The following is a 13553-nucleotide window of genomic DNA, read 5'->3' on the forward strand; positions in this document are numbered from 1 at the left end:
CAGAGTGACATCCATACAGTAAAAACTGTGGCTGCTAGATTTACCAGAGCCAATTTATCAATGCTCTTACTCAGCTGGAACATACCCACATGAACACCCCTACCGAAATCAGCTTGTAAATTAGATGTCATTCACACCTGTTTTAAAATTCCTTTGTATTGCCAAGATGGCATAAAGACAGGGTATAGGAAAAGAAACAGGTGTGATGTTTTATTGTATTAGTTAAGTTGTTGGGACTACGACTTTGAAATCAGTAAGGTAAATCATCCAAGTGCTTGGTAACATATGTAGCTGTGTATAATTTCCCAGAAGATTTTGAGAAAATCTGGACTGCAACGTGCAACTTCAGAATATGAATATGGATCCATGCACGCAAAGCTCTTGTGCTCTCACTGGGAGTATCAGCACACAATTAAATGAAAATATTTAAATTTACTGACTACAGTGCTGAAACAGTAATGCAAGTCTTGGTTTGCAATCTAAGAAGATTCACTTTCATGTCAAATACACATGAATTAAAGTCACCTCATACAATTCCCTGAGAGGACTGAAGATTAAAAAAGAAATCTACTCCATTAAACTCCGGAGAATAACCTCAGAGAACTAACCCTTGGTTGCTAATTAAATGACATCAGAAAGCAGCCATCGACCGTATTCTGCCAATTTCCTAGATGCTGGAGAGTTTTGGTAAGAGTAGCATTAAATGATCTGTCATCAGCTGAATATTAATCTCTCGGTATTTTATTACTCAGTCTTAAACAGAACCTTCTGGAGGGCATGAATTATTGGCAATGGGAGGCAGTAATTACAAAGTGAGGTGTAGTGTAGAAAGCATGACAAGTGAGTTAAAACAGGGTCTGGGGACCATTTAACATTGTGCTGGCAAACATAGCGTGCTATAAAAGCATTTTAGAGAGAACAGATATAATGCAAGGATCTAGCTGCTAAACAACAAAAAGGAACCCTGAAGCAGAAAATTACGTTTCTAATTTCTCACATTAAGGCATAACCTTTCAGGCTACACTCCTTTAACGGACTCTGCCAATACAGACCACCATGCAGATGTGCCGAGTTTCTTGAATGTGCTGCAGGCCTGGACACATTTTTTTAACACGTAGTAATGACTGCACATGAGGTGCCACGTTCCATGGTCTGCCTTTTGGGTGCCATGTTGCTGATGACAGCCTTGCTGAACTCAGTGGTGAAGAGGCTTCAAGTAAGAGCAGAGTTAAAGTGAGGAAATATGCACTATACATGTGCATAACACTGACATAATTCTGTTGTAGTTAAGAAAATATTTCAGTGAAGTGAAAACAAAATCACACTGAATTATTACAGTTGAAATATCCCAACCTGAGCCAAGCATGAACAGATAGGATGTATTCTTAAGGGACGGTAAGAAAAACTAAAAGCGACGTGTACAGGGGATCAGCTGTCACAGGGCAGGGCATATGGCTGGTAAGAAGATAAGTGGCTTTGGAAAGTATCACTGAATTATTAGGAAGCCTCAACCCATGAAACACAGGACCGACCACTGCAGGCCACATGATACAGCCTGACGTTCCCACAGCCATCATTATTGCATGACAAAGCATGAGTAATAGCAGAGCAGTTTTGTTCAAGCGTATCAGTGCATGGAAAAACCAGGAAAGTACTGGAGCATTTCCCTGAATTGGCTACTCAGTGCAACAAATCCTCTGCCTTGAAGAACTTATATTCTTAGTAGGTAAAATGGGCAGACGGTGCTGGAAAGAGTTACATTTAACCTGATAAATGACCAACAGCAATGTACCTTGCAAAGCATGATAGACCTAAATGAAGAGTATTTGTTCATTAAACAGGAATTGAAAATGCATAGCATAATGCAAAATAAAATAAAAAAAAAGTAATTATTGTTATTATTTTGGAAATTAGAATGTTTCTAAGCAAAAAAAAGGTAGAGACTGCATATTGACTCGGGATTGATTCTTGCTGTCTCACTCACTTATTTCTAATACACATTCAGTAACTGACTTGCTGCTCTTGAAACACTACTGTTTAGGTATAAAACAAGTAGCAGATTGTGTAATGGGATTTTTATTCAGAAATCATGCAACATTTTATTATCCTTGTGTATCATTTGTGATAGTATATTCTTCAAGTTTGTGAGAGCAAACCAAGAAAACAACAGGTAAGAGTCTCTCCAGATGCACCTGATGTCACATATTGCAATAAAAGTGAAATTGAAAACATATCATCCATTTTTTTCTTTTGAATGTATATAGCTGGTATGTAAAAAGTAAAATAATTTCATTTTTCCCAACCATTATTAAAGGTATAACTTGAATTCAAAGTAATTATCTACAATTGTATGTAGTTTCCTGAATTTGTAGTTGAAAGTGTAAAGAAATTAAATGGAAACAAGTACTGATGGGAAACCAGTTAGTGAAAACTGTAGGAATCGGTTTTCATATGAATTAAGTAGAATATTTTGAATTTTGCAAAATATCAATCAAGTTGATATAAAAAGCTGATAATCTAATAATTTATGGGGAAAATGTTTTGGTCACATAGTTTCTTAACACAATGGTAAAAATACAGATGTGTTCACACGTGAGCGTCATTTAGAATTGCTCATAAAAATCCTGAGTAGTCATGTAACACTAGGTTATAGCTCTCAATCACCCATATCCCCATTTATACTCTTCTACTTGAATTGTATCCACAGTTAGATCCTGTCCCTGCTGCAAGCTGCTCTGCGTGGGCTGACCTCTGGGACTGCTCAAGACTTTCTGAGTTATCTGAAACTCCAGAGAGGGGAAATGTGAAGTACCAGCAGGACAAAGGTTCAAACCGAGGCAGGCTCCCTCAACATTTTATTCACCTGGAAAAAGGGACTTCTGTTCTTATATAAACAATACATATTTTGTTACCATTAATTTCCTCACCTGTATGATCAAAAAGTCTCTTTCAAATTTGATGGCTCTTGGCCATTAATCGAGTCCTTAAAGACAGCTGATGGATCACCTACCCTTAGAAAGGCATGAGTAAGGGCGCATAACCTCTCAGGGTGCTGACAGAATAGGTACTGAGTCCATACTGGAACTTAGCAAACAAATGGGATGACCAGAATTTACAAGGGAAATTTCTAGCCTATGTACTATTGTCATTTACAGTAAAAAAGAAAGAAAAAATATTCATCTCTAGAGATTATTTACCTCGCAACCCAATAGTGCACTTGGAAATTACTGTACCCTAAAACAGCTCTGATAAGCAAAGATGAAACTCAAATAGCTAAAAGGGAACTAGCAGATCTCTTGCTTAGTATCAAATCCTGTTTTAAAACCTTCTGCTCTTAAAGACATCCTGTTTATATATTTAATCAATGAACTGGATGCAAAAGAAACAAAAACCGTCTGCAATCCTCTGTAAAATGCATATTTGCAAAGTTGGAGTAACTCAGCTTTTAAAGTAAACAACTAAACAGTTTGGGAAATTCCCCAAATTCCTGTTAGATTTTGGGTTTGTTTGTCTGTAAACAGTTTTCCGATTTTTCTGGGAACATACCATGGTTCAATGGTAGGCATTTAGAAAAAAGAAAAAATCCCTTTCTTTTCTGCTCTTTCATTACCTGGATGTTATCAAAGATTTCAGTTTGATACGAGACTCTGCCTCTGACAAAACCTTACACCTGTGTTAGCTCTCCCATCAACATGAGCTTCTGGATAGTGATGTGAGATTCAGGGATCTCAGGGAGTTGCTTCGTTTTGCTTTGTTTTGTTTTATTTTGTTTGGTTTAAGAGCTTCTTGCTTTTAAAGATCAATTGTAAGCCTTCTCCAAAGAGAATAAGGGCATGGGGTAAGAGGAAATATTTTGGATCACCAGTGTACTCAATTGGTCTCACATCAAATAATCAAGCTTCATCCTAAAACTAAGCAGGTTGCATGCATACATGCCTACCTACAAAATTGCTCACATATACCATTTCTGTTGGAAGGCTAGTCCTGAATATCTTTCTTCTGACGGGTGGAAACTTCTTCACATATATAGCTCAGAAATACGTACAAATTGTACCTATTTATTCTTCTACTAGCATTACTTCTTATCTACGATAGCCTTACATGGTCTTTACTCTGCTGTAATTACATAGACAGTGATCCTACCACTGCTCAGACTCAAAAAAAAAAAAAAAATAGATTCCTCATTCCCTTAATCTTCCTAGTAGCCCTTCTATGTATCTGTACGAGCTTTGGTTCACCTTTCTTTATCATGGTTGAGCAGAAATGCATGCAGAATTCCAGATAAGGTTTTGCCAGGCCCTTGCATAATTACATTGACATTTTTGTTTTTAAGGACAGAAATAAAGAAATAACCCCATTACTATGCATCTGAGTTCCTATTTAAGTTCCCTTTTGCCCCAGTGCATATGTGCCTCAGCATCAGCTACTTGCCTTTGCTTGTTCATTCCATCGTCATTTTCAATTGATGAGTCTCCACCTTGTGACAGAAATTCTTGTTAATAGTTCTTCAAGTTTGTGACTGTATACTTTGCATCATGACAGGGTGCTAGATAACCTCATCTAAGTTCCCTTTCCCACAAACTGTTGGACCAGATGATCTTTTGAGGTCCCTTTCAACCTGGGCTATTCTATGATTCTATGTTTAACTATCATGGCATTTCTCTTCTATTCTGCAAGGTCATGCAGTTTCTATTGCATGGTATTTCAATCTTCTTCTGTACTAATGGTTCCTTTGTATCCAAAGTCCTTACCAAAGATACTAAACAGGAGTGATCTGCAATCAGTCCTTGAGAACCTCCACTGATAAACCATTCTTTAGCCTGATTCCCTTCAGCCTGAACCCTTTCCAAAACAAACTATTGCCACTTTCCTTCAGCTAGTTCTCTGGTTATTTTTCAGTTCTTGTACTATTTCATATCATCTCCAGCTGAAGTAATTGTATCTTGTATAGCATTGCATCAAATATTTAAGCAGGGTCTTGTTGCTTATTCCTTATCCTCGATTATTTTACCCAAGACAGATAACAAATTAGTATTCTCAAAATTTACTTTACAATGGGAAGACAAATCTTAATAGTTTACTTATCCCAAGAGAGATTACTTATGACCCTTGCTTAAAATTTCAAGAGTTTTGACATTTTAATAATTTAGAATAATGAAAACATGACAAGTTCATTATGAGACAGTTAAAGGAAAAAGTTCTTCCACATAATCAGAGACATCTATCCAGAACTGGGTTCTGAGGGGAATGGTCTGGTAGACTGAATTGGACAGTACCCAGATGAGTGCAGCAAGCTATACTGGCAGTCTATAGAACTTAGTTACACATATGATAAGCACTCTCTTAATGCAGATTTAAAACAAACACATCTATTAGAGATAATAATTTTCTATTTGGCTGCACGAAGAAAGTGCTTCAGGATGAGATAAGCTGTGAAATTGAAGCACAGTAGTCATTTGGTACTAACTCCTCAAATGAATGTTTTCATTCTATACCAAGACAGCCCTTTGTGGTTTAGCTTATCCACTTCTAAAGAGAACTATAATGATTCCCTTACAGCAGACCAAACACATAACTAGGAGAGAACAGATTATTTGCAAAAGCGGTGCCAGCTATTTCCAGAATAATCAAGCCCTTACGTTTGATGTCGTGGTTTAAATATTCTACAGTGGGAGAAAAAATTCCTACTCTATTCTTAAGGGGTTTTTTCCGTAGGAGCTATCTAGGAAAAAAACCTGAATGAGTACCAGAAAAGGAGCATGCAGTCCCAGGGATGATTGTTACTATGGTTTCTTTATTAAGACTTACCCACTTCAAGTTAGCTCGTAGCTGTCCTTGAGTTAAATGTTACCGAACTGAGGAAGCATAGTGCCACATGCCCTCTGAGGCAGCTGTAGGACCGTTTCTACTTCAGTGAAATCAACGTAAACCCCACGTTTCTGCAAAGAATTAATCCAAATTCTTTCACTCCCTTATGGATGTGTGCCCACACCACATGCTGTATGTACATGTAAAAGTTTCTCCAGTGGCCACTGGAGAGTAACCCAGGGTTTACAAACAGAAAACTCCTACCCTCCTATAAAGACAATAACAGTAGTCATTGTAACAGTAAATAAACTCACCATTTCTCCTGCTTATCAGACATGCTTCCTTCCTGTGACAGGAATTATATCACTGCACTGATGGGAAGAAAAGAAAAGGGATTTTTTTTTTTTAAATAGTTGTTTTACCTATCACTTTCACTAAGGCAGAAATTCTAGACTGATTCACAAATGGAAACCCCAAATGCCATGCAGCAAAGCGTTCATCTATGGACAGGAAACAGTATGGGTTTTATAGGCTAGAGTAAAGGTTATGTCACTTTTAAGTACATTTTACATTTTAAAAAACTGCACAGACACCTTCCTTAATATTCAACTGACAAAACTAACCACACATAAAAGCCTTTAATCATATACAAGGTGTACCAGTGAAGTTCAATTTCTATATGCTCCTACAGATCAGCCTTCTTCCTCTAATACTGGTAATATTAAGCGATGCTATCACGAAGCTACATAGGAACAGAAGGAAACAGAAAGAAGGAAAAAAATTGGCATTTGAAATAAAATGATGAGAGAATACAAAGGCTACTGCAAATACCAAATGCAGGTGAGATCAGCAGGTATTACAGAAGGAGCAGTAGACAACAGTAAAAAGTACCAGGGAAAAGAACAGATAATCTGTAGAACAGGCTGTTCTAAGTATGTTTTTTAAAAGGTGTATTTTTAGCAAGACTCTGGATGAGTACACGAAGACCCTTATAAACGTTCACAGACATGAATGTAAAACCTCAGTGGGAAGGAGCAAGACTTTCTAATCAGCTCTCTTGAGGTATAATAGTTAATCTCTATTATACTCACAGTAGCAGTTTTGGGAAGCTTGACTTTGTCTGTCTGTTGATTTTTTAACCTTTGGAGGATAAAATTATCTTTTCAAAATATGACAAATTTAAATCTGACCCAACAACAGCTGAAAGAAATGAATAGACAAATAGCTGAACTGGACCCAGTCTGCTCCCAGAATGAATACTTTTATCTGTGGGTAAGTTTGCACTGAGGCATTTTGCTTCTTCATTACTATCACAGAGAATACAAAAAGGAAATCCACGCTAACCAAATCTAGACAAACTGTAACCTTCATTGTGAACCTAAGAGGCAAAATCCAGCTTTCTTGGCAACCCTCACCTACATTACGCATCCACAAACAAGACTGCAATTCACGGTGCTTGTCACATGAGCCACCACCTGAACATAGAAAAGATCTTCCCTATGTACCTGCACCTGAAAATCATGTGAATGTAACACAGACCACATTCGTAGGGAACAAGTCAAACTAACTGGAAGTTTTCTGAAGCTAGAACACATCAAGCAGTATTTTAGCCATATATAGGTATGAAACATTTTTTGTGATGGTGTAATACCCTGCTGCAAAGGGAGAGGTTTGGATTTGAAAAAGAACTTTCTGTTGCTTCCTTAACAAATGGGCCTTTTCCTTTCTGTTCTCTTTTCTGGTTCCCCATTCATGTAAAAATTATCCCAGGCTCCGGAACATACTTTCAGTTTTGAAACTCTCTGTAAATCAATATCCTTATGAACAGCTTCTGCAAAGAGTGTAATCAGCCTGTATGCTTATCATTTGCTTAGGGATACGTAAGCCTGTGCTTTAACAGTTCATTGTCCCCTTTGACCCATGATTCAGCTATGACATTAATTCTACAAATACATCAGAATGTTGGGTTTATTCAGCTTGGGACACTTTCCTCACTTCTTTTACTTGAGGTTCCCAGCTGCCCTTGATCATCAGTCACATGATATACTGTTTGTGAGACGCGTCGGTTAATCTATTAAACAGAAGAATGATGCATAAGACCCTTTGTAAATAGTGCTGGGAAAAAAGCGAAGGAGGAAGAAGCAGCCCAGAGCCCAGAAGGTTCAGAGCCCGCTGTTACGAGTGGGCAGCACAGGCTGGAGCTACACCCTGCGGCTGTGGGAAGGAACTGGTGGCAGTGAGGGCCTCTGCAGGGCTCCCAGCCCTTCCAGGCAACAGCAGCATAACCTTGGGCTTGGGTTGCTGTTGCCAGCACACACCATTGCTGTGAATTCAGCTGTCTTCCCCTGTACACTCTGCATACACATGATACAGTTAATAAACCAATACACTCCAAGGCAGAAGCAGTGGACTAAAGCTTGTATCACAAAACAGGAACAGTGCTTGCTGATGAAGAGCGTACAATAGAACTTGGCCTACCAAATGATAAGCTGGAGCCGGTTTCTAGACAGATGTTTAGAAGAATAAATGTGTAAGGAGGAGGATTTTACCCAGGGAACTATATCTCTACTTCTAGAAGGAAGCATCCGTAGGACAAAAATCTTTAGAAGGGTTGTGCTGAGATGGACTGTCTTTGACAAGGTGGTTGATCTTTCCTCCCACTTTCAAGGGTCTGCAGGGCTCCAGAGGAGAGACCATGCTTTTGCACCAGCCCTGACCTCAACTAGCTGCTTTCCATTCCCAGCCTCAGCTCAGCTGCACATGCCTAGTTAAGAGATGTGAGACATCCTCTCTCACTTTCCCTCCATCCTAAGATATAATGAATTTTCCCAGATTGAATGTTGTTCATTTCCACTATGCTCCTCCTCCTCCATTACACCTCTACTCTGCCCAAATTACACAGTGGCATCCAAGGCCTGAAGGAATGTGGGTGGGTGGATGAAGACGGTTAAGATAGCTTCCTTTCTTAAGGGTGACACACAGAATTGGATCAAGGACATTATCCAAAATGCATATTTTGAAGTGTCCTGAAACTTTCGTTTTCCTTGGCAGGGATTGCACCAGATTTTCTTTAGGGGATGACTCAGTTCTTACAGGACCATAAGAAACTTTGAAGACTGCATTTAGGCTGTCAATAGCTTCTGCAAATGCCAAAAATTCTCTGGGGGAAAACCTAATGAAACCTTAAAGAAGCCAACAGCTCACCTCTGTTATCTTGAGTTTCTAGGCTAAGACAATGGCAGGAGAGGGCCCTTTAGAAGGTAGAGTTGACTACATGGTTTCCCCAATTCTGTCTTGGCAGCGATCAGCAATGTATAATTCTACTAAAGAAGCTAAAAAAGAAAAAAAAACAAACCCAAACACACAAACCCAACACTTTCAGACATTTCAGATCATATTCTGCTGATAAATACTATGATCTTGCTAAGGGGAGAAATTAATCCCATTAGTCAAATTGAAAAAAATCCAAATGCTGAAGTGAGAGAGTTGGCAAAGGGATGGATCTTTTTATTATCCAAAGGTGCTCCTTGACTGGGAAATACTGTGAGAAAAACACTCTTTGCTGGATCCCAGGCTACAGCATTCACGTTTCTAGAGCTTGACACTAACTATGAATCTTCAGGGAAAGTAAACACATTTTTCTGCATATTTCTCGCTAACACTGTCATAATTCTTCCTTTTTGGAAAAAAAAAAAAGTTAAAGAAAACTGTTTTTCTTGCAAGCAGATATCAAGTGTCTTCAGAGTGGGCATAGAACAAAACGGTTAGCTAACCTCAATTTGTTCTATTCATGGACATCATTTACCAGAAACAATACGCAAGATGAAGGATAAAGATATTTGTTAATTTCCAGTGCGTGCATCAAACCAGTAAATTTTAAAATCCGCTTTTTAAAACAACATGTAGAACCAGCAAACATTCATGGTCAAAACATTCCTTTCAGTGCTTCCACCTTGAGTATATTCATGTAACTGTAGAAAAACTGCGTGGTTTCTTATTACAACATCTAAAATGCTAAGGAAAGACAGACACAGCCTGGGTGCTGGAACAGGGCAAGTGCTTTTGCTTTTCTTCCACACAGAGCAGACAATCATCTTCAGAAATTGGCCAAGCTTAATTTTAGGATATAAAACACTCCAAGAACTAATGTCGGCAGGGCTGATGACTGAGGATATTAAAGAAATAGAGACTGGGAAAACTCATGTGTTACACATACTTCAAAAGAGGAACCAATGAAGAGGCGATAAGCAAATAATAAAACAACTGACAGGAAGATTAGCGTTAGACTTTGGATTTGACCAGTAAAGAAAAAGTAGAGATGTTATCAAGACATTGATTATTGAAGAAGGTGGAGAACATCATAAAAACGGGACATCGCTTTTATTAACCAAACCTGTTTAGAGAAAAAATACCCAGCAGCCAGAACATGATATACATGGATGACAAGTGACAAAGGGTTACTGGCAGTGGATGTGTGGGAGAAAGGCATCCCCCGCCAAGGTCGGTACTTTTCCCTCTCTACATTCCATTGCGCGATGGTGGGCTGCACCGCACTTCGACATTTCTGAATGCAAAACCATGGCTCAAAGATTCTACCAAATAAGAAGCCGCAGTTCGAATTGTCTTTTTTCCATGCTGGTGTTTTCCCGAGATTCAGGAGACTATAACACTTCAACGTGGAGAAGAGCTGCGTGGTCAAGTCCAGCCCTCTTCGATAGAAGACCTGCACCACAGTTCTTCAAATCTCCCGCTAATGGCGCTTTCACACATCACATTTAAAGGCAATCAAGGAGAGCTATCATCTTGGCAGGCAGCTGGCGAGTGCATCAGGCCTTGGTACGGTCACAAAGTTCATGGTGCAGTGCAATAGTGGACAGATCTTTTCATGATCCTTCAACACTTCACTCAAGTGTTTCATTTCATCTGTTAGCTTTCCAATTTCTCTTCTCAGGGAGGTATTTTCTTGCTCAAGAGACTCGTATTCCTGGAAGGAGGAAAAAAAAAAAAAAAAGAAAAGCCTACTTATAGTCAAAACATTCCTTTCAGTGCTTCCACCTTGAGTATATTCATGTAACTGTAGAAAAACTGCGTGGTTTCTTACTACAATGTGCAAAATGCTGAGGAAAGACAGGCACAGCCTGGGTGCTGAAACAGGGCAAGTGCTTTACGACCCATGCCCTGACCACACTGCGATTCCTTTCATAGCCCTGAAGACCAGAAGGTGCTGCTGGCCCTCGGGGGTCCCCAGCAGCCCAGGGCTGCAGGCGTGGGTGGCCGTGTCCCTGTGGTGGCCTCTTCCAGCCCTGGGCTGCTTCTGCTGGGAAGGGCGATCAGGGCACCTCTGCATTGTCAGAGCAGAGAAAACGAAAGCACCAACTGCAGGTAGGTGCTGGGAAAACCTGGTGTCTGGCATTGCCGGGGAGAAAAGGGCAGCCCCTACCCTGGGCCAGTGTGGGGAAAGGCCATTTACCCAGGTGCTGGCTGAGATGCACACCTACCACAACGTGTCCAGCGCCAGCCACTCTCTTCCAGGCCGGCCAGGGCTTGTAGCCAACTGCTCAGATGCCCAGGAACTCAAGAGCGGGAGGAGGGGAGCATCATGCCAGCTTGTTCCCAGCCCCACTTTGCCACCAGAAGGCCTGACCACTGTCTTGGTTATCACTGACCTGGGCTGCTTTTGAGCTAAGGCTTCTCTGGCAATGAATAAGCTGCTATTAACTGCAGAGGAGTTTTGAGATGCTCTGCGGCATACATCTGTGGTGGGTGTGAGAGTCACGTGGCACATTTTTTGATAATTGCGTGTCTCAAGCGTCCCTGCTGTCAAGCCTTCTCATCCCAAAGAGAAAAGAGCTAGAGGTTCAGAGCCAGCCCACGGAAAGCCTGCAGGTGTCTGCACCTCGCTGCTGGCCTAGGGCTCAACACACCCCCTCAATCTCACCTCCCTGGGAAAGCTTCAGAGCAAACTTCAAAGCCTACACATGCCGTAAAAGGCCTGTTTACCAGGCAGCAGGGAGAGCCTCTCATGCAATGCTCCTCTGGACAGGCTGGCACTGCCTCTGCTGCCCTTTGCCGCAGAGGTTTGGATCCCCTTGCCCTCCCTCACACCCTTCTACCACCCTCCACCTCTTGCCCACAGAGTAAAACAGGCATGGTCCTCCCAACACATTATTGTAGCCAAACTTCAGCCAAGGTGTCCATCCCCGGCTCTGGCTCTGCTCACCTCTTGTTGCCCCAGACCCCACGGGGTTGGATTTTGGAGTAAGTGTTACTCTCCCATTGCTCGGTCCCATTTTCAGGGACGAGACTATCAAATTGTTCTTGCTAAGAATGAATGCCTATTCAACCATATCTGCCGGCACCTGGGAAAACCTGCATGCCCGAGAATGAAGATTCCCAGCACGGCGAAGGTCTTCAGGTTCAGAAGGAACATCAGAGAGGCTGCAGGACAGCACAGAGCCCAAAAATGATTCCACAAAAGCTCGGGGTTACCCTGCACCTGGCTTTCTCAGCCGCTGACTCAGAGGAGATCTGGGAAAAACCAAACCCAAAACTCCCTACACCGTCCCTCTTGGCCTCTGCTGGCTGTTGGCAGATCCTTCCACACTGAGAAAGAGAAAAGCCTGTGCTGAACCTTCAGAGCTGAACAACTGACTCGGCCACAATTGCAGCAGCAGAACTAACACTTAACCCAAGAGCCATGGCTACAACAAAAGCACTGTTGCGTGAGGTAACATCCAAAACCAGAGAAAGGGGATTCCTGTCCTCCAGCATTTGCACTGGGGACACGAGAAAACTACACCACATTGTGATATTGAGAAGGATTAGGAGTTTCTGGAAGAATCAGTTACTTTATGTTTTTTTGGAAACACCCACTGTTATTTATCAGAGCGTACAAGTATAACAGCTAACTGAACCGAGCTCTCACGCTTGGAGGTTTTGAAGTTCCTAAGAAGCCTTTTCAACTGGGTATTTCTGTGTCATACCAGAGTTTTAGAACTGACTTAAGCCAGCACTGCCACTAAGCAGCATGGTCCCCTCCTCCTCCTCCTCCACCACCTTTTCCCTTGTAAGGCAGCAAGTACTCATCCACTGCCATAGCGAACATGACAGGCTTAACACTAATCCAGAAGAAAATGGGTTTGTTTTAGCCCAGAGGAGCCCTGCGGTCAGGTTCACTAGGTGGTCACAGAAATAGCAAAGGAGGGAGGGTGGGGTGAGGGTAGGACCACATCTCTTTTTCCCTAGCGGTGTCATCGATGGCCAAGCTGCACTCTCCAACAGGAGCATCAGTATCCGGGAGTTCCCGACCAGGCACCCCGCAGCACGCCTGTCTCTGCCTGACACCCACAGCTCTCTCAGCTGGATTAGCGTGAAGACAGGCCCACGCCTGCTTAAGAAGTCCCATTTATCGTAAAGTCCCGCACTCGGTACCCAAGCTGTGCCTGCAAAACATCAAGTACCCATTCACCTCGTGAAGTTTATCTGCTTTCTGGGTCTGCTTCTTCCGGCTCCTCTGTGCAGCAACTCGATTTTTTTCTCTCCTCCTTACTTTCCTGTCATCTTCTTCATGACTCTGGAAGACATAAGCCAGAAACAATTCCCTAGTTTTTAAGGTGCGCGCAGAGAAACCGAAGTCAGGCATGTACCAGCTTCTGAGAAGGAGCACATACTCCCAATTTCACAGCGCCTACCCCCAGCCTCCCGCAGACCGCACGGTGCCTGCCAAGGGCAGCGCATCCCCCAGC

The 13553-nt window shown here is 41.6% G+C and overlaps 1 protein-coding gene across 1 annotated transcript; it reads right to left on the bottom strand.

Moving 5' to 3' along the window:
- Positions 1-10606: 10606 nt before the first annotated feature.
- Positions 10607-13381, bottom strand: BATF3 (basic leucine zipper transcription factor, ATF-like 3; the record flags this gene model as incomplete). The annotated part of the gene is made up of 2 exons (XM_009697176.1): positions 10607-10792; positions 13277-13381. Coding segments are annotated over 2 exons (291 nt in total), but the record flags the coding sequence as incomplete, so codon positions are not given.
- Positions 13382-13553: the final 172 nt, after the last annotated feature.

This window comes from Cariama cristata, unplaced genomic scaffold (genome assembly GCF_000690535.1).
Source record: "Cariama cristata isolate BGI_N322 unplaced genomic scaffold, ASM69053v1 scaffold41973, whole genome shotgun sequence".
NCBI lineage: Eukaryota > Metazoa > Chordata > Aves > Cariamiformes > Cariamidae > Cariama > Cariama cristata.